The sequence below is a fragment of the Spermophilus citellus genome (genome assembly GCF_964194105.1).
Source record: "Spermophilus citellus genome assembly, chromosome: 14".
NCBI classification, from domain to species: Eukaryota; Metazoa; Chordata; class Mammalia; order Rodentia; family Sciuridae; genus Spermophilus; species Spermophilus citellus.
The window spans coordinates 63418392-63444616 of NC_138194.1; the positions used below are offsets into that span (position 1 = coordinate 63418392).

The 26225-nt window shown below is 34.9% G+C and overlaps 1 protein-coding gene across 1 annotated transcript in view; it reads right to left on the reverse strand.

The window, feature by feature from the left end:
- The window catches only part of RAD54B (RAD54 homolog B), a 54866-nt gene that overhangs the window by 10658 nt on the left and 17983 nt on the right, over positions 1-26225 (reverse strand). Inside the window, exons 3-10 of the mRNA XM_081266362.1 lie at positions 23278-23463; positions 19648-19926; positions 17284-17446; positions 15024-15249; positions 13922-14129; positions 9387-9544; positions 7208-7498; positions 3246-3421 (exon numbers count right to left, since the gene is read on the reverse strand). Of these exons, the coding sequence (XP_081122488.1) occupies positions 3246-3421; positions 7208-7498; positions 9387-9544; positions 13922-14129; positions 15024-15249; positions 17284-17446; positions 19648-19926; positions 23278-23463 (1687 nt within the window). The remainder of the gene's footprint in view (positions 1-3245; positions 3422-7207; positions 7499-9386; positions 9545-13921; positions 14130-15023; positions 15250-17283; positions 17447-19647; positions 19927-23277; positions 23464-26225) is intronic.

The window sequence follows — 26225 nt, forward strand, 5'->3', positions numbered from 1 at the left end:
GTTTACTCCTATAAATTTATTTGATGCTTGGGAGGAAAGGTATTAGAAGGGAAGGAAGAAGTCACTAAAGAGAATGAGAGTAAGCAGGTAGAATTCAAGGAAGGGGGAATAAGAAAATTGAAAAGAAATGAAAAGACAAAAGAAGAAAAAAGAAAATATATAGGAAAAAAAAAAGAAAAAAAAATTTTAAAATAATAATAAAAATTAAAATTAGAAGAAAAAAATTTAAAAAAACAAGAAAGAAAAATGAAAATGAAAAAAAAAAACCCAAATCAAAAAAAACAAAAACAAAAAACTAAGAAATGCAGTCTTAGAGTTTGATTAACTTCTCTTCCAATAGGTGGCACTGTGCCCACCAGGCCAAGTTTCTCCTGTCAATACGCAGGAACCAATCACTGTGCAGCAGCTCCTCCTCCAAGACTGGGCGGGTCTCCAATCCTGAGTGCCTAGGGCCTTCTCTTGTGTCTAGTCACTTCCCCACTTTTCCTCAAGCCAGGCCCCGCTCACCGGTGACGCTCACCAAAATACTGGCTACACGCCAGGTCTGGTGCTCCCGGGAGCCCTGTTTTCATGAACGACTGGGCACACTTTCCCTGTTTGCCATTCCCTCAGACCCTAAGTTTGTAGAGCTTGGGGCTGAGAATCCTCATCGAATTTTACTTGCCCTCTGGTAGCCACGCCCCCGGTAGCTGGTGCAAGAGACCTCAGTTGTCAGCACTGGTGGGAGCAGTAGCCGGGAGTTCCGCGCCTCGGGTCCCGTGCCACTCCTGATTCCCTGGGTCTGGCTATCGCGCTCACGGGAGAGCTGTGAGGGGTCCTTACGGGAGAGCTGGGAGGGGCCCTTAAGGTTTCCCCGATGTGTGGAGAGGGAAGGCTAGGGGATTACACACCTGTAGCCGCAGGTTTCAATGAAGTTAACTCCTCCCCTGCAGTCTGGTGATGTCAGTTCTCTGCCATGGTGGTATCTCTTGCAAATGGCGACAGTTCGTTTCCCTTTGCCGGGTGACCAATGCAACGGGTGTGTCCTGACTGTCTCTCCCAAGCCCCGTTTAAATCTGTGGCCACTGCCTATGAAGGCTTGGTTGGCATTTACCTCCGTAGGATCAGAAGGGCTGACCAGTTGTTTCAGTGGGATGGATTAGTGCTGAGTCACAGCTGTTTGTCTGCAGGAAGCAGGTGAACGGGAGCTTGAATTCAGCCGATCCGGACTCAGTGTGTGTTCTGAGAGGCCCAGACTGTTCGCCCCAGATCCATGTCAGCTCAGCAATGCCTAGTGATCCTGAGCAAACAGCATTTAGACTGTTTACGACTCCCTATGCCTGCACAGCTGAAGAGGTCAGAGACTTGATCTCTCTGCGCCCGCCGCCATGTTGGATCTCTGTTGCATTACTAGTTCCTGGTGTTTTACTTGCCCTATCCCTTCCCCTGTGCTGCAAAGCTTGAGGGATTCTTTGGAATACAGCAACCCATTTCCCAGCTTCCTTCTGTGAACTGAAACCAGCCGAGTGGCTGCAAAGTTCTACCCTACATGAATGCTGCCTGAGGGACTGGTCTCTGTGACACCTCACTTGGAATCCAGAGAACTAAAGTAACCGGGATCTCAGGTTTGGTGAAGCCACAGAAGCAGTGGGCATGGCTTGTGAAAACCAAAAGGGAACTATACGCCTCTGGGGAAAGAGATTATTGAAAACAGCTAAGGTCCCAAGAAGCAGCAGAGATGAGACTCTTAGAAAACAAAAACTTTAAAACACTGTCTTAAATAAGAGGAAAAATAGACCAAGAACTAAGGGAAACCAGGACAGCAATATGGGAACAAAACAAACAAGTATCAAAGACAGAATTTTTTTAAAGCAGGGACTGAACCCAGGGACACTACCACTGACGCTTTACCCACCCCTTTTTATTTTGAGAAAAAGCCTCATGAAGTTACTAAGGCTGGACTCAGAATGAGAAGCAGAGATAATAACAGGCATGGAAACCTGCAACACAGAAGGGGCACAGGGTGAGAAATAAGGCAAATAACAGGTTTCACAGATAGTCTGGTATAACTGGACCCATGACTGGTTTGACTAGAAAAGGAGGCCATTGGTCTTGTCAAAGATGCTAGAGTTGAAGCTGGGTTCAATGGCACACGCCCATAACCCCAGCAGTTCGGGAGGCTGAGGTAAGAGTTCAAAGCCAGCCTCAGCAAAAGTGAGGTGCTAAGCAATTTAGGGAGATTCTGTCTCTAAATAAAATACAAAACATGGCTGGGGAGGTAGTTCAGTGGTGGAGTGCCCCTAAGTTGGTGGAGGTAACAAGCCTCCCCCCAAAAGATGCTAGAGTTTAGAAATTTCTACAAGACAAATTAAGAGTCTTTGAATGAATTTTTTAAGAAAAGGAGTGACATGATCATATTAATATTTTAGAAATATAACTAAAGGCAATGTTGAGTATGCAATGGGTTGAAAATAAAAGGGAAGTGGTTCGTAAAAGAATCAGATCACAACCCAAATCAGGAATCAGAATAATCAAAATCTTGGTATCAGAAAGGAGATGGATTCCTGAGATCAAGACATAAAACAAATAGGATTTAGCAACTGGAAATGTTATTAGGTAAGTGAAAAAGAAAAATAAGTCTTGAATAACTTTCAAGGTTTTTACATGCATTATGATATCATTCATCAAGCCAAGGGATAATGAGAAAAGATGAGGCTTGAATGGCAAAATGATGAAGCTAATTTTAGACAACTACCTGAAGCTTGAAGGCCTCTAGGACACCAAGATAGATTCAGATGCCAATTAAACAGAAATAACCATGTGGAAATTAGAAGAGTGGACTGGACTAGAGATATAGACATGGAGTCAATATTATAAGAATGACAGTTCAAAGTATGGGAAATAGAGATCACCCAGGAAGTGTGTTGAGAGTAAAAAGTTTAAAGAAAAAACCCTGATGTGTATCAACATTTAAGGGACAAAAGAGGAAGAAGGGATTCTAAAGAAGATTCAAAAGTAAGTTGTGTTATATATCAGAAAACATCAATAGATTTTTAAAAAATATAAATATATTACATTTAGTTTTTCTTAAATAAAACTTACACATTGTTATTTATAAATAACTTCACAAAATACCAAGAGCTGACCACATCCCTAAAGAAGAATGTTCTTTTTAATGTTTTCTTATTAAGCAGGGGAGAACTAAGAAATAATGCAATCACAATTCCATGAGTGCTTATAGGCAGTTTGTTAAACTGGTCTCTTACTTTTCAGTGGGACGAAGTTGGTGGATAACTGCTAAGAGCTTTGACAGCACTTGTAGTTTTCCAGACTCCTTTTCAGTAAACAGGAGAGGGTTATAATCAGCAGGGAACACCCTCAGTAAGCCTTCATATAGGCGCCTCTCTTCATTTTCATCACAAGTTGAGCTACGTTCTTTTTCCTGTTCAAAATAATGATTGTTAATACTGGCTTGTTTGTTTTTTTTTTTTAAAGGAGGCAAAAATGCTAAAATTATGAGGGTGGGGAGTAAAGATCAATAGCTACCTGAAAAATCCAAGCTCATTCTTAAGGAAATCTTTAAAGGTCAGGATTTTATCATTTTTGAAAAAAGCTAACATGCATCCATCCTACTGAGTTAATTATTGAGCGGTTCTAATGCGGTCGCCTAGTGGCTGCTACCTCCACCCTACAAGTGCAGGATTATTTCCCACATACAACAATGGGGGGTAGAGGGTGGAGAAAGAAAGGAGAGGAATAAAGGTCAAGAAGTGGTGCAAGATCTGTCCTCTCCAAAACATGGATGTTTTCCATTATCAATACTTCTTTTTCTATTTAATTTTCTCCTTTCCCTTCCTATTCTTTTTTTCATCTAAGTTGTGGCTGCATACAACACCTACCAGGTGATATTCAAAACCCAAAAAGCATTAATAGTCTATTTAATCTTATCAGTTTCTTAGTAGGAAGTTACAATTTTACCCAATCGACTAACAGAGGAATGTATTCTTACAATAATATTTTTTGTTTACTAATAGTTGTCTCTTCGGGAGAAGGCATTCTAGGGATTAAACGAGAGCCCCACACATACGAGGCAGGTACTCTACCACTGAATTACTCCAGCCCCTATTTTACTAATAGTCTTCGGAATAATTTTATTCCAAAGTTATATCAGCATCTATGAAATTCCTCCCCCAAACAGCCTAGCTAACATATGAATAGAGATTAAGTTATTAGTGATTATTCACTCTTTAGATTAAATTCCCCAAACTGGCAGATCTCCTCACTCCCACATTTAACAGATATATCACTGTTTTCAAAATTCTTTTCAATCTACACCCACAGCCTGGAATGCATTCTTATTTTTTGGCCAATTATCTCAATTCTATAAATACTTAAGACCCAATGCAAATTCCCCCAATTTTATTCACAGTCTTTTTCTCCCCTTCCCAGTACATTTCAGCTTTGACTTTATTTAAACAGTTACTGTTATACTTTCCTAATGTTTTCATTCCCTCTTGAATAGTATGAGAAATATCTTAAGGGCAGTGAATCCTGTAGTATAAGATGCTGGGAATTAAGTACTAATATAGCAATAATTCAGTAAATTCACTGGATTAAAAATACTTGGAAGTCTAAGATATTTATATCAGTTGATACATATGAGGGGAAAGAGATGGTTGCTAGCTGCTTCATGTTAGGTCTGCTAAAATGCCTGCGACTTGGCAAGGTCATCAAAGGTCTGCAGATCCAGGGTCTAATGTTGAAAAACCTGAATATGCTTAAGCTCTATGGACTAATGATTAAAGCTAACCAAATTCAGAGATTGAATAAATTAGAATTCAATGTTTTCTGGAAAATTTACTGATCTGCAAATGAGACACGTCTATTTAAAAGAATTGGTTTATCTATTCTGTCCCATTAAAGAAGATCCAAATGGGAAAACAAATCCCTAACAGAAGGTTGTCTGATGAATATTAAATCAGACTACAAGGGAGACAGGTGATTGCAATGCACAAGTTCTTAACCAGGACCACATAATCAGAATCACTTGTGAAAGCTTTGTAAAAATCCTCATGCCTGAGTCCTGTTTTCAGTGATTCTGAATCAGTCCCTATGTGTTGAGGCCTAGCTAGATACAGCTTTAAAAGCTTCCCAGAACATTGCTATATATACCACTAATTAATAATCAACTAATGGATAATATCTTTATGCTATAACAGCCTGATTCAACACCTTCATCACAGAGACTGTCAATTCAGGCATCTATCAGCTAAACAAAATGTTCCCTGACTCCAAGTAATCCAATAATCTTGATTATGCATTATAATATCATTGCTGTTATACAATTGTTACATGTGTTATTCATATTTCATGGAGAGATCCATCACTTTGACTGAAACAATCTTTCAATAGGAACACATTTGTATTTAGAAACCATTGCTTAAAGTTTACTTATACAAGTGGAAGGCTCATTTTAGCCCTTTTCATATTGATGCTTATCAATATCAATATGAAGGTTTTCTGAATAAGTCTCAGACTGTACATGAGGATACCCTATTTGAAGCTCGTAGTATCCTATGCCCATTATTTGTGGCCATATGGCAGTAATGGAGAAACACACAGAGCCCCCTGCAGCTTTCTTCAAGATCATTTAAGGATATTCTAAATTAACTGGTACATTCTGGGCCATCATAAAGTCTTCCTTTTAAGGAGGAATTTTTAGTTTCTATTTTTGCTGGGCTTCATGCCCAAAGGGTTTAATTTTTACCACTGTGTATAGAATCTGTTTCTTAAAAACGTTACTTAATAAATTGTTATAATCCTGCCTTCTGTAAAGTTACACAAAGCTGACTTGTCCTGTGATAAGCTAGGTAAATATAATCTCCAAACTTGGAGAATTCACTCCATTTTCTAAATATATAATTAATAACTTCAAGTATAATGTAGCATTTTATCACAATTTTTTTTCTGGTGGGTTATTTTTTGATCAAATTTTGATTCTACTGTTCAACAAAAAAATAAAAGAAGAAAAATGGTTCAGGGTGAACTAGGAATAACAGGTTATTGATGGATACTGTGCAACATGTATGGCCAGGCATTCTGCTAGGTTTTTCCATAATTTCTTATCAAATTGTCACAAGAGCATTATCAACTATCATTGGCTCTGTTTTCCTGATAGGAAATCCAAGGCTCACAGGTGTAACTTGATTATGTAATTTGTTGATAGTTTATAAAGAACTAATAAATAGTAAAGTAGGTACTAATACCCAATTCCAATTTCAAAACAGAAAACTCCTACCATACTCCAAACTGTCTTAAGTTTATTAAATATCCAAAAGCCCAACTTTGTAGTTATTTTTAAAAAATCATACCTGTAGAAGGTATCTAAATTTGTAAAAATGTTCACAAATTAATGTAAAAAATAATTTAAAAATAGTGAACACAACATCATTAAAATTTTTATAGAATAAAGTTTTTATAGAATAAAGATGATATACATATCTCTGAGCCTCTATTTTCTCATCAAAAAACAGATGGTAATATATACCTCTAGGCTCAGCTGCTCAGGAAACTGAGGTAGAAGGATCATTTGAACTCAGAAGTCTGATACTAGCCTGGACAACACAGTGAGACCAGGGAGGAATGGTAATAATAGTGCTTATTTCACATAGTTTTATAAAGAGTAAATAAAACGAGAAAATCACTTTAAGTCTTTGGTATATGATAAGTTGTTTAATAACTGTTAGCTAATATTACTATTATTATTAATACCAAAATTTGATTTTCTGTATCTGGAAAGCTTATGATGACTTTTACTTTTTGTGATTTTCTGAATTTTCCAAATATTCTGCAATAATTGGGTATCAATTTTATGATGAGAAAAAAAATATTTTTAATGGTAAATTTCATATTTGTTAGCAACAAACAAAAACAACTGACTATATTAACATAAAATAGGACAGGACACCATGGCAAAGTATTAGAAGTGTTCCTTAAGGCAGTGCCTAAACTCTTCCCATCCCCACTGTAGCTCCAGGAATGTGGACATGCTTCAAAGAACAAGTAGAAAGCTGGAGAAGTGCAATAGCACAGCCATCATGGAAAGTCCACAGAACTTTTCAAAAACCCATAAATGTAAGCTCAGGAATTAGCCCAACCTGCCTTCTTGGACTCACATACCATACAACCCTCATCTGATATTCCTTACATCGTTTCATATCCTACTTACCTTTATAGAGTTGAACAAAAGGCAGGGGTGATTGCACAGTTTTTTAAGAGCCCCTATACATATTAGATGAGGACTATTTTCCAACAACCCTTGAAGACAAAATCTGACAGTCTGAGAATTCAACAGCTTTCGATACAGTTCAATCTGTAGTGCACTTGGTCGGCAAAAGACAACATTCTCTATTTTAGGTGGAAGATATTTATTTATGACTTCCTGGGTTCTTCTAAGGATAAAAAGTCCAGTACGACAAGTAAGTTCTGCTGCTCGTCTCTCTCCTAACTTCTTTTCTTCCTATGGAAAAAGAGAATATTAAAATAATATTAAAATTATCAACAAAGACCTGATACAGCAAAAAACAAAACAAAAACAAAATCCTTCTTTTTCTTTCTTTCTTTTTTTTTTTTTTTTTTTTTTTTTTTGCAGTGAAGATTGAACTCACTCTACTACTGAGCCAAATATTGGCCCTTTTTTTTTTTTTTTTTGAGACAGGGTCTCACCAAGTTGTAGAGTTTTGCCTCAAACTTGCAAGCCTCCTGCCTCAGCCTACCAAGTAGGTGGGATTATAAGCATGTACCACCACACTTTTCTGATTGCTTCTCTTGGAAGCAAATATTTTGACAAAGTATTGATCCTAAAACTAAGCTTACAAGAAATTCATAGCACAAGATACTGTTGATGCTTTACAAATCATTATACATTGCTGACTAAATAACAGTACATCTTAAAGTCAACTGTATCATCAAAATATGTTAAAAATTCTCTATATAAACTTTTCAGCATACAGAACTTTACAGGAAAGTATAAAATAAGTCCCATATGTATATATTGTTCCTATGTGAATCAGAAATTTTTTCCTTGTATTTTAAAACAATGTTTAATTTTTATTACAAAAGTAATACATGCACTAAGGAAAAGAAAGAAATTACATTCATGCAAAAATAAGAAATTTAACCAACCAGAAACAAGCATTGTTGTAAAGATTTTTATGTATATCTTCTAAGCCTTGTTTCTCTACATACACAAATATAATGATTAACTTTTATTTGTAACAAAAATAGGATCTCAAACTACAAAGTTTCAGGCAAACAAAGAACCAATCTATTTGGCTCATTATCTATCTCCCAGTGTCTAGCACTTAGCTTTTGACCCACTTACAATGTTTAACATATATGTTGGATAAATTAACTAATATGATTTTATTTTTAAATAATGGAACATGAACATTTTCCGTGCTACTAAATAATCACATAAACCAGGTTGGGGGTATAGCTCAGTGGTAGAGCACTTGCATAGCATATGCAAAGCCATGGGTTCAAACCATAGCATCACCAAAAAAAAAAAAAAAAAAAAATTCACATAAACTATTATTTTGTATAGTTCCTGGCTCATGGAATATGTTCAATAAGTATTTGTTGACAAATTACTATGTTTATGAATCTGAAACAATATTATTTTCATACATTTAACTTCTCTGAAATAGGGTGTGGTTTTTTGTTTGTTTGTTTGTTTTGGTGACTTTTTATTTTATTCATTTATTTTTATGTGGTGCTGAGGATTGAACCCAGGGCCTTGCACGTGTGAGGCGAGTGCTCTACCGCTGAGCCATAACCCCAGCCCCAAGGGTGTGTTTTTTTTTTAATAATCAATAACTTATAACAATTTCAATTGATAGTCAATACAGTTCTATCTTTTGAAATGTTTGTTTTCTTTTAGTTTCCTTTCTGTTTCCAATTTGCTACCCTTACAGGAGAATATTTTAACAAACCTTTGCTATTTCTTTATAAGTTCTTAAAAGTAGCATTACCAGATCACAAGATATATGCAATAGATATACACTATTTTTAAAATTTTTATGTTTCTAAGAGGTATCACTATGTTACCCAGGCTAGCCTTGAACTCCTGCTCTCAAATGATCTTCCTTTCTCAGCCTCTTGAGCAGCCATGGGATTACAGGTATGTACCACTTTGCCTGTTTGTATATAGTTCTTTTTTAATATTTATTTTTTAGTTATAGGTGAACACAATCTGTTTTTGTTTTGTTTTGTTTTGTTTACTTTATGTGGTGCTGAGGATAGAACCCAGTGCCTCACACATGCTAGGCAAGTGCTGTAGTTCCGAGCCACAGCCCCAGCCCTGTATACAGGTTTTTTTTTTTTTTTTTTGGTAAAGTAAATTATACCTCAGAAGCAGAAGGCTCTCTTGACATAATGATGGGTTCTTCATATATTTTCCAAGATAAAAGTGATGAGAAAGTCAAGTTTGTTTTATAATCAAGGTCTTTAAAGCAATTTGTACTCTCTTTCTTAAGAGGAATAAATACAAGCAACTTCCTTAAAACTAATAAAGAATGGTCAAATCAAGTTAAAAATATGAATAATCATATAAATTTTTATCTATGGTTTTCACAGCATAGTGGCTGAGTACAGGCTTTGGAGTCTGACTGCTTTGGTTCAAATCCTACCTGCATCATTTCTTCCCTAAGTGACCCTGAGCAAATTACTTCTACCAGTTTCTTATCACAGAGTAGCTCCTCGGGTTTTAAGGATCAAAGTAGCCAATCCATACAACACTAATGGTGCCTAGATGTGGACTTCCAGTCTTAAGAACTGTAGGAAAATAAGTAACTGTTGTTTAAGCTACCCAATCTATGGTATTTTGTTATGGTGACCCTCGGAAACTAATTATTACACTGTATTCAATCTGAATCCTAACCATTTTCTAGTCAATATTAACTGAACGCTTTCCATAGCACTTGGATGGATAATACCAGAAAACAAAACCAAAATTTCTTTCAGGCAAATCTCAGGATACAAACATCAACTATGAGTAAGTATTTCCAATTTGGAAGTTAGTGTTAGTTTTCTCCTAAATTTAGAGCTCAGGGGGTTGAGTTGACAAGGACAGGAAAGCAGAAAGAATCTCAAGACTCACAAATTAAGGATACAGAGGACAACACTACCACTCAAAAGACTTCTGAATGAAGTCCCAGAATCAATTTTTTTTTTTACTGCAAAGATTAAATTTAGTATGGAATGCTAGTTAAATTGGTATTTGTTTGTAATCAAGAATATAAAACTTTCCATCTTTACCAAAGAAAATTATCTGATTTTCAAGTAGGGGATATTTTACTTTCACTCCTGACCTTCAATACTTTTCAATAACCTTTATTTCCTACTCCTCTTTATTTCTTTTACTCATCACTTCTAGTGCTAATCTTCTTTATTTTATAGCTACAACTATTCTTTAAATAAGCAATATTGACCCCATATTGAGCAATCAGAAGAAATAATCTGCTTTTCTCTTCTAACACAAGACAGCTAAATTCAGCTAAGTCCTTTTCCAGTCCCAAGGATATCAAGATCAAAGGCTAGTCAAGAAGTGTGAACTGTGGCTTTGGGAATTAAGAATGAAGAATCGCCTCAGTTGCTTGAACAGTCAAAGACATGAAAATCACATAAGTTTTCTGTTCCCCATTTCCTTTTCTCCTTTAAAAATAATATTTTATAAATAACCAATACCAGCCTTTCCATTCTCTGGCTTCCATATTACTATTACTTTCAAACATTTGTTGAGCGTCTATTAAATCTTGAGGATAGAAGTAACTATGATATTTTACTCTGGTCTTTTTTTTTTAATCTTTTTCATCTTTAACTGACAAGTGACTAAATTCAAAAAATAAAAAGATCATGTAACATTTCTCAATTTTATTTTTTAATTTTTGGTGATTAGGTTGACCTAGGGGCACTTTATCAGTGATCTACATCCTCAGCCCTTCTTTTCTTTTTATTTTAAACAGGGTCTCACCAAGTTGTTAAAAAGACTCATTAAATATCTGATGCTGGCCTCAAATTTGTCATCCTCCTGTCTCAGCCTCCTGAGTCAAAAGTTATTTTTTAAAAAGTAGTTTTAAAAATTGTCTCTGATAATGGTTAATATAAAATTTCTACACAAACTGGATGTCAAATGACTATGGATTACTTAAAGATGGGCTCCTTTCTTACCTAAAGTCAAAAAATAACAAAAGGAGTTTTCTGTTCCTTGTTGCTTTAAGAAATACTTCTGGACTGGGGCCTTAGCTCAGTGGTAGAGCACCTGCCTCGCATGTGTGAGGCCCTGGGTTCGATCCTCAGCATGGCATAAAAATAAATAAATAAAGATATTGTGTCCATCTACAACTAAAAAAAAAAAAGAAATACTTCTACCCTAAGGATTTAAAAAGAAGGAACAAGCAGTTATTCCCACTTGTTCTTTCTCATTTTAACTTCCAATAAGAGATCTGACAGGCATAAAGAATACAATAAGGGGGCTGAGGTTGTAGATCAGTGAGTGGCAGAGTGCTTGCCTAGCATGTATGAAGTCCTCAGTTCAATCTTCAGTATCACATAAAAATAAATTAATAAAATAAAAGTATTGTGTCCATCTACAACTTAAAAAAAAGAAAAAGAGAAAACATTTTTAAAAAGAGAGAGAAAATACACTAAGGATAAAAAAATACACAGAAGGTCATGATATAGTAAAAACAATCATGGGGCGGGGATGTAGCTCAATGAAAGAAAACACTTGCCTAGCATGCTCAAGGGCCAGCCCTGGGTTCCATCCCCAGCACAACAACAACACACACACACACACACACACACACACACCCCATCTTAAAATGAGTGAATCTGGGAATGAAAGCAAAGTGTGAATAGATATAATTTAAAAAAAAAAGAAAAAAAAAAGCCAGGCATGGTGTCACACACCTGCAATCCAGAGACCTGGGAGGTTGGGGCAAAAGGACTGGAAGTTCAAGGCCAGCCTCATCAACTTAGAGAGGCCCTATGCAACTTAGTAAGATCTTTGCAGCTCACTGGTAAAGCATCCATAGGAGGAGGAGGAGGAGGAGGAGGAGGAGGAGGAGGAGGAGGAGGAGGAGGAGGAGGAGGAGGAGGAAGAAGAGGAGGGAGGGGGAGGGGGAGGGGGGAGGGGGAGGGAGAGGGGGAGGAGAAAGAAGGAGGAGGAGAAAGAAGGAGGAGGAGAAAGAAGGAGGAGGAGAAAAGGAAGAAGGAAGGAGGAAGGAAGGAAGGAGGAAGGAAGGAAGGAGGAAGGAAGGAAGGAGGAAGGAAGGAAGGAGGAAGGAAGGAAGGAGGAAGGAAGGAAGGAGGAAGGAAGGAGGAAGGAAGGAAGGAAGGAAGAAGAAGAAGAAGAAGAAGAAGAGGGAGGGGGAGGGGGAGGGGGAGAGGAAGAAGGAGGAGGAGGAGGAGGGGGGGAGGGGGAGGGGGAGGGGGAGGAGGAGGAGAAAGAAGGAGGAGAAAGAAGGAGGAGGAGAAAGAAGGAGGAGGAGAAAAGGAAGAAGGAAGGAAGGAGGAAGGAAGGAAGGAGGAAGGAAGGAGGAAGGAAGGAGGAAGGAAGGAGGAAGGAAGGAGGAAGGAGGAAGGAAGGAAGGAAGGAGGAAGGAAGGAAGGAAGGAGGAAGGAAGGAAGGAAGGAGGAAGGAAGGAAGGAAGGAGGAAGGAAGGAAGGAAGGAGGAAGGAAGGAAGGAAGGAAGGAGGAAGGAAGGAAGGAGGAAGGAAGGAAGGAAGGAAGGAAGGAAGGAGGAAGGGAGGAGGAGGAGGAGGAGGAGGAGGAGGAGGAGGAGGAGGAGAAGAAGAAGAAGAATCATAAGAAGAATCATGCCCTGCCCGTTCCTGCCAGAAGGGCTGAAAATGGTAGGGAAATGGAGCCTACCAAAATGGAGGGTTTGTAAGTATTAGGAGTGAATACGATTCTCTTCTTTCTGCTCCTGCCAGAGGGGCAAACGAAGGATGAACAAGACCCAGATGAGGTATGAAACAGAAGTATGTTAAGTAATTCAGACCTAACTCTAGGCCTGAAGCTTAAAATAACTGTTTAGAAAAGAATTCTTATATTTACACAAGGTCCATCACACCTTTCCAGACCATCTGGGCCAGAAGTTTGGCCAGCAAATAAGCCCTGCACATGTAGCACAGACATGAAAATACTTGATACAGTGGGCTAGGGATGGAGCTTAGTGGTAGAGTACTTGTCTAGCAAATGCAAGGCCCTGGGTTTAATCCCCAGTACTGAGGCAAAGGGGGACCTTGATATTAAATGTTTACCACATGTCAGATAGTCCCAAGAATTTTACACAGAATAACTTGACCATCACAATAACTATATAGTAGATGACACCATACCCCTATTTCACTAAGGAAACTAGGACACAAAGAAATTAAATAACTTGCCCAAAGTTGTACAGCTGTAAATGTCACTGCCAACTCAGAAGCTAAGCACAGGCAATCCAATCCAGCCCCATCTCCTATATTCTTTTATGTTTCTTTTTTTGTAAATTACTGGTTCATAGTTTGGATTTTAGTTCTTTATTATTTTATTTTAATTGATTATTTTATTTTATTGCAGTGCTGGGGATCAAACTCAGGGCTTCACCATGCGAGATGTGCACTCTACCACTGAGCTACTTCCCTAGTCCCCCATCTCCTATATTCTTTACTATGGTTTGGGTTTATTCCTCAGAAATCCTCAAAATCAGGGCTGCAGAAAAATCACAAAAGGGTTTGAATGATCAGAATCCTATCAAGATTTAATTAACATGGGTTTATTAGTATGAATTCCATTCAACACAACCAGTTCTTTGGATGTCTAATATCAGATTATAAATCGTACATGTTCAATAGGCAAAAATTCCATCATGTGTTCCCCAAAGTGAATACTGACCAGTTAAAATTATTCTTTTCTCACAAGAGAGGCTAATGAGGGCTGTAGTTGTTTTAATGGAACTGTTCTTCAAACGATGCCCCTCATCACAGATTAGAAGATCAAATTTTACATTCTTAATTTGATCCAGGGAACGAAGTAACATTTCATAACTGATGATAAGAACAGTATAAAATGTAGATTTGATAAAGTCATCAACTTTGTGGTCCTGAGGGAAAAAGAATAACATTTAACAAACTATGAGCAGAAACTATGTGAAATCAAATTTAAAAAGAATATTTCTTACAGTTGTTTATCAACTACTAGAACATGTTAACTTTTTCTGTCATGGTTGGCTCAGGTTGTGATAATAAAATACTACAGATTAGGTAGCTTAAACAATAGCCATTTATTTCTCATAGTTCTGGGGATTAGGAAGACAGAGATCAGAGTGCCAGCATAATAGGTGACGGCCCTCTTCCTGACTTGCAGATGGAAGCCTTCTTGCTATATCCTCAAATGGTTGAGAGGGGAAGTTCTGGTGTCTCCTCTTTTTCTTACAAAGGCACTAATTTTATCTGACCTCTCCTGACCTTATGTAAGCTTAATTACCTCCCAAAGACCCCACTTCCTGAGAGGGTCCCTGGATTTATGATAACTAACTTGTAATTTTCTTATTTTACAGTGGTGCAAAAGCATACTCATATAATCCTTCTATTTCTTCTTTTCATGATTCAATAAATCACAAGATATTCAATATTTTATTGTTTATTAGATGATTTTGCCAAACAGTATGCTTAAGGTAAGATAAGCTAAGATATGATATTCAAATAGGTTGCATGTGTTAAATGCATTTTTGATTCATATTATATAACCCCATGGCAAGGCAAGGAGCATCTGCATATTGAGATTGAGGCTTCAACATATGGATTTGGCAGGGATTCAAACATTCTGTCCATAACAACTCAAAATCAAAATGTAAGCTAAGACTCCATTTTTGTGCAAAGATATTAGGGAGTTATATTTGAAAAACTGCATCATAAAGAGTTAAAAACTGAATTAGTGATTTGAAAAGCTAAAGATTTAAAGAATGACTAAGGCTAAGCTTTCAAAAATCTCTTACCTGATCAACAGTAAACACCTTGATCCTTTCACTTCCTAGCCATTTTTGAAATTCTTTTCTCCAATTATTCACCAAGCTTCCAGGTGTGACAATAAGTGTCTTCTTTATTACTGGCTTGCCTCCATAGGGTCCCTGACACTGCAGGGTCCAGATGAGCGAAATACATTGCAACGTTTTCCCTAAACCCATTTCATCAGCAAGAATAGCTCCGCATCTGCCATTCATTCTGTTAGAAATAATTTACTTTCTTTAATAACTACAGGAAATATTTTATATTCCCCAAATCATCAAGAACCAGAAACTGATATTTTGTAATTATGAAGAATCTTCCAATATTTCCTCTTCTTCCTCTTTTTTTTTCCTTTTCTTTTTAAAGATGGAGGAGTTTCACTATGTTGTCCAGTCTATTCTCAAACTTCCAGGCTCAAGCAATCCTCCCTTTTCAGTCTCCAGAACAGCTTGAACTACAGACATAGACCACCAAGCCCAGCTCTATCTATGGTTTTTCAATCAGCTGATTTACAACACATCTCTTTTGCATCTTTGATAATTATATCCTTTACATATTTTCAACGAAATTACCAAAACATAATCTGAAATTAGAAGCTGAATTTAAAACAGTTACTGTTTATATGTATATATTTTGGAGTCTAGAAATGAATCCCAATTTTATATCTACATTTGGATAATTTAACTATAATTGTGTTATCACTATAGTTGAGCAATTTTCACCAGTTTCTGTATTAGATATCAAAAGTTAAAAATATATCAGCAAGATCTACTGAGCTGAATTTATTAAAAATAAATAAGTTTATTTTAGAATAAGAATTTATCACTGTCTGGCAGAAAATGAAATCCTCAACCAAAACAGATCTAAATACTATTTAAAAAATTAATAAATACTTGATCAGATTCATATAATTTAATAAAAGTATGCTGTTCTTCAGTTCAACTAAATTAATACAATTTAATAATAAAATCATGCATTTTATATCACTTTATATTTTTAAAAGTAACAAAGTCCAAGGGAATTAAAGATATTACCAAAATTATAAATATACTTTAATAGCTAATGATATTTCTTATTAGTAGAAATAAGAACCAATAAATAATTTTATGTATGCTTTCTATTTCAAGGTATAGAGAAAAAATTACAAACATGAAGTAAAGTCTCCATTTTTTTAGATAAACAACTGGCCAATGCAGACCAAATGAGACATGAATGAATGATAGCAGAGAGAAAACAGAAATCCACCCTTTCAAGGTGGAAGAAAAGGGAGCAGGAAAACTTCACAGAGAAGATGCACCTTGCAAAGAATTTTAAAGAGTAAACAGGTATTTACTATAGATCAGAAGGTGAAAGAAAAAGATGATTCCTAGGCCAACTAAGATAAGATCTCCAAAAGGAGGAGGCGAGAACTTAAATCTAGCTAAAAGTTTCTGGGAGACAGTTATTTCCTATCATTCACGGGATTCTTCGAATTGGGGAAAATGTACATTTATCATTACCTTTAAATGACAAATATAAAAATCAAAGGCCTTTGCATTTAAAAACAAAACAAAACAAGGAAATATTCCAAGATGTTTGTGGTATTTAATTTGGGGGCCTTTGATTGTTTTTCTTCTTCTTTCTGCTGTGTAGATGTGTGTCTTATAACTTTAAGGATACTACTATTCCTTAATAAGGAAAACCTCAAAGTGGGAAAAATAGAGGTGAAATAGAAGAAAATCTTTTCCCCAAAATTCTTCTAAGAAAAATTATGAGTTTCTTGTTTGCTTCCCAACCCCTTATCATACTAGTAGCAAGCTCTTATTCTATCACTTTTTTTTTTTTTAGTTGTAGTTGGACACATCACCTTTATTTCACTTATTTATTTTTTTTATGTGGTGCTGAGGATCGAACCCAGGGTCTTGCACATGCGAGGCAAGCACTCTACTGCTGAGCCACAACCCCAGCCCTCTTATTCTATCACTTTAATGTTGAAATATTTTAAAAACCACTTATGAGTAAGGACCATGGTCCTAAGTCCTATATGATTACCATGGTCCTAAGTCCTATATGATTTCTGGCACATAGCATCCATCAAAAACCACTTTTGAAATAAATATACTCATTAAGTATCACTTACCTTTCCTACCAACTAAAATTCACAGTGTACCCTTTAGACTCCTCTTATCAAGCTATTCTTGGAAAAGCATTTTTATGTTACAGGGTAAATCAAAACTCAAATTAGACTAAACAAATGACTTCTTTTCCTACCTCATTCCCATTACAACTTCATAAAGGAATATGATTCCTTCTTTCTGGTGTGGGCGAAGATGATATACAAGGTGAGGATCAACAACTACCTCCACAAGAGGGAAATTGTTCTTATTGAACATCCACTGGTGATTCTTGTCTGGTAGTGGCATAACGAGGGAATCTTAAAATAAAGATAAAAGCATAATTATAAATGTAATTTCACTTTGTCAGCAACTACACTTATCTTGTTTTCATTAATTCCCAAGATAGAACTCTTGCCATCATTTATGGGAAAAAAAAAACATGATATTTAGTAATACTGATGCTAAACAAGATTACAAAACCAAAAAAGAAACTCTCACACCTTACCATTGTATGATTTCATTCAAAGAATTACAAAAAGCTTCCCAAACTTCATATGCTCCAGACTGCTTCGAAACCACTAATTCACTCTTGTCTAATAAGAAACTTGGTAAGCTACAACATTCACTAGCTCAGTATTCAGAGTAGAGAACTACTTTCACCTGAAGTTAGAATTTTGCAAAGATGCATTTATCAATGCTTATGGCTTCACATTCTAAAGATTCCCCAAACTTAGCATAAAGGCTTTCTTATTTTCAGTCCTACATATACTAACAAAAAATGACCATTATCCCTATTATCAGAAATAAACATCATACATTTTCCATGATTAAGCTATCATTATTTGCTTAAAGTTAATTATTACATTCATAAATGACAAATTCATGATCCTGTGCAAAGCCACATGAAATAAACAATTGAATAATAATATTAATTCTCTGTACATAGTAGTACATTCTTGTAATTCCAGTCACTAGAAAGGCTGAGACAGGAGGATAGCAGGTTCAAAGCCAGCCTGGCAACTCAGTGAGGTCTTGTCACAAAATGAAAAACCAAAATAAGTCTGGGGATGTAATTCAGTAGTAGAGCATACCTGGGTTCAATCCTCAGTACTGGAAGTGGGAGGAAAAAAAAGTAATTCTCCAAGTACCGTCATAAAGGCAAAAGCAAATAAAGCTATAAGGCAAGTCTCAAATGATAAATCTGAGGTAAGATAATAAAACCATCAAACTTATTTTGGGGGTGAATTTGCATGTTTATATCATGGTTAAAAATTGAATTAGATACAAAAAAAAAAGAGAGACATGTATAAGGAGATGAAAACAAAAGAAATAGGTTCAGCCAGGTGTGGTGGTTCACACTTGTAATCCCAGCAACTCAGGAGGCTCAGGCAAGAAGATTACAAATTCAAAGCTAGACTCAACAACTTGGCAAGGCCTTCATAAACTTAGTGAGAACCTGTCTCAAAACAAAAAAATATGTGGATATGACTCAGTAGTTTAGTATCCCTAGGTTCGATTCCTGGTACCAAAAAAAGAGAGAGAAAGAAATAGGTTCCAGTAGCTTAAATTCATCCATGTAGAAATATACAGTCACATCAAAATGAGAGTTTTGATCATGTTTACCATTAGCAATCACCCAGAGGACAATTTTTCTGTGGATCTTCCCAGGATTCTAAGTAAAAATGCTTTCATCTTTGAGGTCAATTAGGCAAGGGATTAGGAAGTAAAAATGGATAATTTTTTTAAAATAATTTTTTTGTTGTCAATGGATTTTTTTTTTAATATATATGATGCTGAGGATTGAACCCAGGGCCTCATGCATGGGAGGCAAGCACTCTACCACTGAGCCACAAACCCGGCCCTATAAAGTAAAGTTTTTAAAATGAAATTCATTAATGTGAACATTAACTGAATTGAACTGAATTTTACACGTGAAACTTGATTTCTTTGCATGGCATCATACCATTCAACATTTTCATACACTAAGACATGTGATCAAAGCATATGCTATTCAAAGCATAATTACAATTCTGGTCTATAAATTGACTATTTTTTCTCCTTTCTATAGAAGTCAAATTTCATTCAAAATTATACTTTTGTGTGGGACTACAGTTGTGGCTCAGTGGTAGAGTGCTTGCCTAGCATGTGTGAGTCACTGGGTTCAATCCTCAGCACCACATAAAATAAATAAAATAAAGGTATTGTGTTCATCTACAACTACAAAATATTTTTTAAAAATTATACTTTTGTGTATGTCACATTTTCAGTTAGTATTTTTCCTTCAACACATGTATAATATTTTGATTACTATGTTTCTGGATTATACATTTACACATTAAATAATTACCAAACTCTTATTGTTTGACTTCAACATTATCCCTTGTGTAAGATTGAATATATGAAGGAAAATATGTATTTCAGCTGAACACTACAAAACAAAATTTTAAACTTTAATTCATATACCAAAAATGATTTTGAAAGTAAAAACAGAATATTCAAATTATTTATTAAATCTCACTTGGTGCATATGGATCATAACGTGGTTTGCAATTTTGGGAACCATTCTGTCTATTTTCCTTTGAACTTGGTTTACACACACTCTTGAAAGGGTTAGAAAAGCACTTTCTGGCAGTTTGAGAACTTGGGATAGCAGGACTTCCTCCTCCACGCTGAAAACACCTGCCACTGTTGAAGTCATCAGGAGGGATTATCCCCACGATTTCCAATTCTTTTCCCGGAATCATCAGTGTTTGGCCCTCTTCGATTGTTTCAAGCTCTTTGAATTTATGTCCAATACCTTTAGGTTGATAAAGAAAAACAAATTAATTAAACTAACATTCTAAGATGACAGTGATACTACAGCCACCTTTCCAAAACAATACAGGATGAAAACTCTGCATATATTTTAACCTTGTACAATGTGTTAGCCCAAATGAAACATAATTTTTATTTTCATTAGGAAAAAACTAAAGTCAGAAGAAATTACGACTATGAAAATCAGCCACGCTTTAACAAAAACAAGGCTGCTTTGGTTTGAAAACATCAAGCCAAGAAAATGGTGTAATAGGCTACATGAACTCTCTTTTTTTTTTTTTTTCTGGAGAGACACTATGATATCTCTGTTTCCAATTAGAAATAGCTAGAAATCTGAAGAATTAGCAATAAAAGTAATGGTTACCACAACTAGAAGTGAGTGTACTGAGATAGCAAAGTTAAAATACAGTTGTGGCAAGAAGCTTTTGATATTACAAGTTACAGCTCTTTAATTATATAATTATAAAGTGATATATTTTATAATATTGTTTAAATTAATATTAACTTAATGAACATTTAAGTGTTGCCATGTGTAGGGTGCTGATGGAATATAAATATGAATAATTCAACAAGTCTGTTCAAAATGAACATTAACTAGATAGATAGAATTTTAGACTCTCATACTTTCCTATCAAGTGAGTCAAAATATGAAATGTATAGTTATTGTGCCATCACAAAGGGCAGGAACTGTGTATATCATAAACTGTTCTTAAGTTTCTAAAAAAATATTAATAGACTGTCATATTTCAAAAAATATGACCCTTATTATTAGTTGAAAATTCTACAATTTGCCCCAATAAAACTCATCTTAAATTTATTATCTGAACCAGTTTTAAAAGTGTTTAATATTTTTTCATTTTAATTAATATTTTTAAAATTATTTATGGTAAAGTATGTTTTACTTTTAATATTCTTAAGTAGAAAGACTTTACTGGTTGTACATCTCTAATCCAAAAATCCTAAATCTAAAAAGTCCAAAACCCAGAATCTTTAGAGCACCTATATGATGCTCAAAAAAGTTGTAGAGACAAGGAATGCTTAACCTGTGCTTAAGCTGACGTTCCAAATATGTTTAGTGATGTTCCTTCACTTCATTCTGATTCAGCAATGGTCTTGACCTCTCCACATTAATGAAGATTATAGTTTTAGCTTTTATTCTTATAGAATCCAATTACTCTTAAACTCAGTTTTACATGAAAATGAAAGACAGGAATAAGCATGAGGATATCTTTAAAATTCTTTAATTCCAGAATCTCTCATTTTATATTGGTCCACAGTAATGGCTCTTTCAAACACCTGAAGACTTTCTTAACTGTTACCCTCTGTTTTCCACCCTTGTTTTTCATTTTTGCTTTGTTTCTGGATATGGTATAATAGTGGCCATTGAGCTTGACTGCCCTATCACAATTACCAATAATTTTAGTGTTCCAGTTTTGGTTTTCTTAGCAACTATCCCTATAGCAAATTTAAATCCTATATATCCAATTATTTCAAAGAAAATCTGCTTGTTTATAGGCAGTCACTTGCACAATTAGTTCCCAATTAAAGCTCTTATTAATGCTATAATTAGGAAAGCCAAGTCTTATAGTTAGATGTTTTAATTTGAAAACCAATATAATCCCCTTCATTGTTTATAACTGGTTCTCATAGTTGGATATTAGAATCACCTGGAAACCTAAAACATACCTATGACCAGTCCCTTTACCTATTCATCAACTAAATCAGAGCCACAGAGTTTAGAGCCCAGGTATTAGAATTTTTAAAGCACCTCAGTTGACTCTACTTGCAGGACCAGGGTTAAAAACCCACCAGTTTAACTTTTATACCTGCAAATAAAAGATCATTTTATTGTAAACTACATACACAAAACTATGTATATGATACCTTGTAAGATATTACAGAGTTAATTCTGAGAATTTTACCTCTCTAGCTGAAAAACCTAGCCCCAATCTACCTTAACAACATGAAATGAGTACTGTCCTCTACTTACTAAATATTGTATACATAGTAGCTGCCTCCTGTTTTTATAATAAATAAAACATTCTGTTGCAGATCATTAAGTTCAATTTCAACCCTTATTGCTGTGTCACTACCCTTCCATACGCTACATTTCTGAAATACCGAATTAATTTAATTCTTTCCTGCCTTTTGTATATGCTCTTCCATTTACACAAGCCCCTTTAACATGACCTCCCAAATATATACTTTCAATATATATTTCTTAAACAGTAAATCTGATGAGCTTATCCCTAAGTCTCCTAAGCTAAATTAAATGGTCCTTTTATGTTATCACTACACCTAATAAAAATTTATTGAAACAATTATTTTATTGTATCCTAATTATTAAATGCATTATCCCCACTAAACTCTAAATTAAAATAACCTTTAATTCTTTACTCCTAGCATAGTGGTTGGCACACATATGTTACTAAAAATTTGTGGGGGAGGGGAGTATTGAACCCAGGGGCAATTAATTTTTTTTTTAATATCAGGGATTAAATTCAGGGGCACTCAACCACTGAGCCACATCCCCAGCCCTATTTTGTTTTTTATTAGACACAAGGTCTCACTGAGTTGCTTAACACCTTGTTATTGCTGAGGCTGGTTTTGAACTCACAATCCTCCTGTTTCAGCCTCCCAAAATGCTAGGATTACACGAGTATGCCACCACACCCAGCTACAAACAATAATTTTAAGTGAAGGAATGAACATGTAAAACAGATTTTATAATTTGGCCACATTCAAAATTGAACAATAGGAAGCAATGCAAATAATAATATGCTCCTTCATTTACACAAGCTTAATATAATATTAAGCATTTTGAATGTATAGGCTAACTTGTACTAGGGTCAATTACACTGGAAACATTTTATAACACAAATGGTAACCTCCAATTTAGATGTGTTAATCTATGTAAGCCTAACCATTATTTCCTTGTTCTGTTTCCCAAAATTTTCTTGCATAGCACTGAAATTCTATTATTCAACTTTTGCTATCAACACCCTTTAAAAATTTTTAATTACTAACCATTCACAAAAAAAGAGGAAAAAGCATATCAACATAAACTGCTTAATTTTAGAAGTATGACAAAATAACTATATATAATTGGCTGACCATTTTTGGAGAAAATGAAACCATAAGTTGAATTTATCTTATTGAGCTAACACAGATCCTAAGATAGTTAGGATAATTGATTAATATGAAATAATTTATGTATCATACATAATATGGCATGAATATGGACTTTATAAAGCCCAATTATATTTCAATTTTATAATCAAAAATATACATTAATTTTAGATCAATTCATAAACATTAGGTAATATCATAATACCTTTTCCAATGTCTTTGCCATCCAAATCTTTCAATGTAAATGACCTTCCTTTTACAATAAGAATAGCATCACCTTCCCACTTTTTGTGTTTTTTCTTTGAAGGTTTACACCAAACAACATTAAAATATTTAACGAGGCTCTCAGATTCCTCTTCTTGTCCCTTGGACTCTGTTATTTCTTTAGGAGCTAAATGAATCAGAATTAAAACAAACAAACAAACAAACAAAACATTATTAGAGATGACTTTAATGTTTAAATGTTAGGGTCGTTTTTTAAAAAGGTACAAGAAAATCAGATTTATTAAGTAATATGAAATAATTTTTGATTAAGCTTATGTTAGCATTTTAGAAACAAAAAAGTTCAAATGTCAGGGGCTACCATTACCATGAATACAATGAAGATAAATTTCTTATCACCCATAAGTTATACAAACTCAACTGAAGTAGAGTAACAATAATCACTGTAAACATTTTTGGAACTCTACAAAGTTATTATTTCAATGTCTATAACATTGGGAAATATTTAAAATTACATTTTGACCACTGATTTAATTAACAGTGACACAACAAGTTGAGGGAAAGTATATTGTAATAGTCTGAAATAAAAACCTATATTTTTCTTTTCTTCACTTACTGTGTAATTAACAAAAATATATATATTTATGGAGTACATCATGCTATTTTGATATATTATATACATTATGGAATTCCTCACATTTTTTCATAGTGAAAATATTTGAAATTAATAGCATTTTTCAAGAATACAGTATTTTTTATTAACTACAGACACCAGGTTTTACAGTCTTGGAACTTATTCCTCCTTAACTGAAATTCTATATCCATTCACCAACATTTTACAAATCCCCCAACCCCACCCCATTCCTCTGGTGATCACCACTCTACTCTCCATGAATTCTATTATGTTTTTAGAGTCTACGTATGAGATTATACTGTAATTATCTTTCTATGCTTCACATATGTCATTCAGTATAATGTTCTCTAGGTTCATTTATGATGTCCCAAATGACAGGATATGTATTTATTTCTTTATTTAGGTGCTGATGATCAGCCCAAGGTCTTGCATATGCTAAATTCCCAGCCTATAGTTTTTCTTCTTTTGAAAGGCTGAATAGTTTTATCCACTGATATTGATAGACACTTAGTTTGATTCCATAGCTGGTTATTGTGAATATTGTTGAAATGAATGTTGAGAGTGCAGATATTTATTCAACATATTAATTTCTTTTGGGGAGGAAATTATATATTACATATTTAAAAGTGGAATTGCTGGATCGTGTGGTATGTAATATTTTTTCAAATAAGAACACATGTAGAGCACCAAGGTATAAATGAGACTAAATTTTATTAAAATACTTTTGTTTCCTAATTAGAAAACAAAAGTATTTCCTGACCTTCCTTCCATAATAAGGGTATATGGATAAAGGATAATTTTCAGATATCTCTTTGTATATACCACTAAAAAAATGTACACTTTTTTACTGTTTATATATTATTGTAAATACATTTCTGCATAATCTTCTATTGGAATAACGTATAATTTAATTAGTGCTCTATTGTTCAGCTTTTTGTTGTTATCAATTCTATTTTACACAATCATTGTTCATCTTGATTTTCAAGATAAAGTCCTAGAAATTAAAGCACTGTCCCAACAGGTTTCAATATTTTCAGACTCGTCTTAAACCAACAAATTTTTCTCCAAAAAAAGGCTGTATCAATGATATTCCCACCAATCACAATATATCATCAGCACAATATCATCTTTACCAACTACTTTCTAATATTTTATACAGTAAAATTGTCTTCTTTCTTGATGTAGTTCTATGAATTTTTTTTTAGAGAGAGAATTTTTTAATATTTATTTTTCAGTTTTTCGGTGGACACAACATCTTTATTTTTATGTGATGCTAAGGATCGAACCCAGCACCCTGCACATGCCAGGCGAGTGCATTACTGCTTGAGCCACATCCCCAGTCCAAGTTCTATGAATTTTATATGAATCTCTCTATATAGATTAATATAACTGCCACAACCAAGATATAGAATAGTTATTTCCACAATCCCACAAGACTCCAATGCTATACACTCACCCTACCCCTCCAGAAATTACTGACCTGTTTCCCATAAATATAGTTTCAGTTTTTTTACAATAGCCAATAAATGGAACCATCCAGTATACAAACTTTCAAGACTGGTTTCTCTTACTTGATACAATGTTTTTAAGATTCATCCCAAATTGTTGCTTAAAGCAACAGCTTATTTATTTTTGCAGAACAGGGGATTAAACCCAATGTTTCTCTACCACTGAGCTACATCTCCAGCCCTTTTTATTTTAACACAGGGTCTCCCTAAATGGTCCAGGCTAACCTGGAACTTGTAATCCAATGATCTCAGTCTCCTAAATAGCTGCAATTACATTTATGTGCCAGCACACCCAGTTGTTCTTTATTATTATATATAATACTGAACAGTGAGCTGTTTCCAGCTTTTGACTATCATAAGCTTCTATATTGTGTGAACACTCATGTTTACCAATTAACTGGTAGAAATAGTATCTTCTTAATGACATAATTCAAATTTGATTATTGGTGATAAGACGTTTTTAGATATATCTTCGTTTTCTCTTTGTTTGACTCCCCTAAGTCACATTCAACTTAAAGGATATACTTAAGGTAAAAAAGAAGATTCTCATTTCCTCTACCAGGACCAGTTGGGGGTTTGGTTTAGGGAAAAATTATGTTGTGGGATGGAGGAAATTGAGTTGAGGAGGGTTATGTTCTTTTCTTCCTTCCTTCCTTTTCTTTCTTTTTTTATAGATTTAGAACAGTGACAATAAATGAGCCCCCTTTAAAGTGGAAAAAAAATTCTTATGTCTTTAAATTTTTAATCTGACCAGAAAACACACAATGTCCACTTAAGCCAACATGTTGT